The sequence below is a fragment of the Cynara cardunculus genome (assembly GCF_001531365.2).
Source record: "Cynara cardunculus var. scolymus isolate 2C chromosome LG 8, CcrdV1, whole genome shotgun sequence".
Classification (NCBI taxonomy): domain Eukaryota; kingdom Viridiplantae; phylum Streptophyta; class Magnoliopsida; order Asterales; family Asteraceae; genus Cynara; species Cynara cardunculus.
Window position 1 is genome coordinate 21,936,544 of NC_037535.1, and position 2,904 is coordinate 21,939,447.

The 2,904-nt window shown below is 28.4% G+C and overlaps 1 protein-coding gene across 1 annotated transcript in view; it reads right to left on the bottom strand.

Moving 5' to 3' along the window:
* Positions 1 to 191: 191 nt before the first annotated feature.
* Positions 192 to 2,904, bottom strand: part of LOC112516643 (glucan endo-1,3-beta-D-glucosidase) — a 9,022-nt gene continuing 6,309 nt past the window's right edge. Inside the window, exon 6 of the mRNA XM_025123807.1 lies at positions 192 to 414. Within this exon, the coding sequence (XP_024979575.1) occupies positions 380 to 414 (35 nt within the window). The 3' untranslated portion in view covers positions 192 to 379. The remainder of the gene's footprint in view (positions 415 to 2,904) is intronic.

Consider the following 2,904-nt stretch of genomic DNA (forward strand, 5'->3'; position numbering starts at 1 on the left):
TAGAGCTTTAATAAGTTATACTTACACACAATCTACTTGCAATCTTGAGTTTTAAGTAATATGCATCAATAAACAGTACTTTACGCATAAAAAGTGATTTTTAATAGTTTTTGTCAAATGCTTTATAATATAGTATAGATATATATCTCCAAGTATCGAAACTTTGAATAATCATGAAAGCAGCACTTGGTGGTAGTATAAGTTTTGGGCAACCAAACACCAATACGATTTACAAAATAATAAAAACAAGATCGTCAAGTAGTTATAGTTACAACATCTATCGATTGCCTTATTTTAACAATTGAAGTGTTAAAAAGGGTCTTTCATATATCAATAATTAATTATGATGCAAAATTAATTTTAGAGTTAAATAAAAGGCTCATATTCCACCAGGATAAATACAACCGTTGTAACCTGCAAAAAACCAAGTCAAAAATGATCACTATCAGAAATTTAGAGTCAATGGTGCAAATTGAAATAAGAATGTGTTGGTGGGACACATTTTTTGAGTGCAGAATCTAAATGGGAGCCACAAATTTAATAAAGTAAAAAACGATAATTGGACTTTTTTTTATGTATCTTCTTGACCTTGAAATTATATATATATATATATATATATATATATATATATATATATATATATATAGGGTTGGGTTCACGTGAGATCATGTTGTTTTCGTGAGACCCGTAAGACCAATTTATATTCATTGATCAACTTTATTAGTTAATGATCTAATGATCTAAATTGCACGATGACAATTTTGTGATTATTAAGAAGTCTCGTGGCGTTTATGAATGTTTAGATTGTCAGATTGTAGATCTAATTCAAGGGTTAAGAATTGGTCTTACGGGTCTCACGAAAAACTATTGGTCTCATATGATCCTAAGTCTATATATATATATGATCCTAAGTCTATATATATATATATATATATATATATATATATATTAATTTAAAGAGTAAATTATGTTTTTAGTGCTTATATTTCATTGAAAATTTCTACTTTCATTTATATGATTTTAAAATTAAGGTTTTCATTCCCATGATTTAGAATTCATCAATTTTATTGTTTTTTTTATCTTCGTGATTTATAATTCATTTTTATTTTAATACATCTTACTTAAAATTAGTGTTTTACCTCATGGACAAAAATAGAAATTAATTGCTAACCAAGAGGATGAAAACCACAAAGATGACATTTGCAATTTTTAACAAACTACAACGACTAAAAAGGGAGATCGGGAGAGGTCACAGATCTGTTGGGTTTTTTCAAGGGGAACATCAAAACGAAGCAAGGATCGAGAGAAGGTCACAATCTGTTGGGTTTTTTTCTTTCAAGGAGTAACAGTCACTCAAAATGATTAATTACTTTAAATGAAAACTTCACTTCCCTTTTTACATCCTAAATTCAATCCCAACGGAGGAAATTTTGAATTTAGAGGACAATAATGATTTTGGGTTTTTCCAAGGTTCAACGACAAACTAGAGAAGGTCACAGAACCAGGGTTTTGATTTTTAGATTTTAAGTTCTGATTTTGGGTTTTGATGATGGATTTGTATAACATCTTATTTTAGAGATCTTTCCGAATTCGGATGTATGTATGTATAGATTTTTTAGATTTCAAAGGTATAGCCTCTGTTTTTCAATCATTTCCTGGGTTTGATTTTAGGTTTTGCATCAATCTTTTTGTTGATTTAAGGTTTGATGTTCATAAATTTGTGTCTAAATCCATTTGAATATGGGTTCATACAACAAATTCGGGTTCTTGATTGTGAAAGATCAAGTAGGAATTGGGGAAGCCAATCATGAGTAAATTGACCGGTGTTGGGGCACATGAACAGGCTTAACGGCAACTTATTAACAGTGTTAAGCGGAGGGAGCATAGATGTTATAAAAATGAAAAGTTATGGATCACTAGTTTATAATAGTTTGTTTTAAGGATCAAATCTAAATATTGAACAAACCACAGGGACCACCGGTGTAATTCACTCAAAAGAAAACACAAGACGAAACAAACCTTACACGGTAAAATATCCAACACTAAATTTTTATGACATCCATTTGTAGAGTTATTTTTACAAAGGGCAAATTGCATGAAAAAGTAAAGTATTTTAACTTGATTCCTATTTTGGGTAACATACTTTCAAAACTTCTATTTTGGTACCTAAGATGTAAAGTTTTAAACATTTAAATAACTGGGTAACCACTTGAAGACTAAAATTAGATTAAAAAAAAGACTAATTTTATATTTAAAAAAATCCATGTCACTGACCACGTTAGCAAATAATACCGAGTTGGATATCACATCACTCGCCACATCAACATGATAATCGGTTAATACTTCAACCAGTTACCCGGGTACTTAAATGTTTAAAACTTTACATCTTAGGTACCAAAATGAAAGTTTTGAAAGTACGTTACCCAAAATAAGAATCAAGTTAAAGTACGTTACTTTTTCATGCAATTTGCCCTTTTACAAATTCAATGATTCGTATAAACTTACAAATAAATTGTTGTTTTATAAACATGTATGAAAATGCAATGTTTATACAATGTTGTCTCATATGTGAAATATTCTAACATTGTTTTTTTTCCACACACAAAGCAATCCTAAATGTCTCACATGTGAAAAACATTGTATTTTCATACGTGTTATTATATACTAGAAGGATACTCGCGCAATGTAGCGAGATACATATTGATTTTAATATTTCACTTTATTCTTTATATCAGTCGATGTTATAGTATGATCTTATGTGATTTTAAAAAAAGCGATTATATTTTTATTTTTGAATAAAATATAAATTTGAAGATATCATAAAATTTTAACAAAAATATATCGGTATTAGTATCAAATTAACTATTTAAAATTCATATTTTTTTGTCTAATTTTTTAATTCAA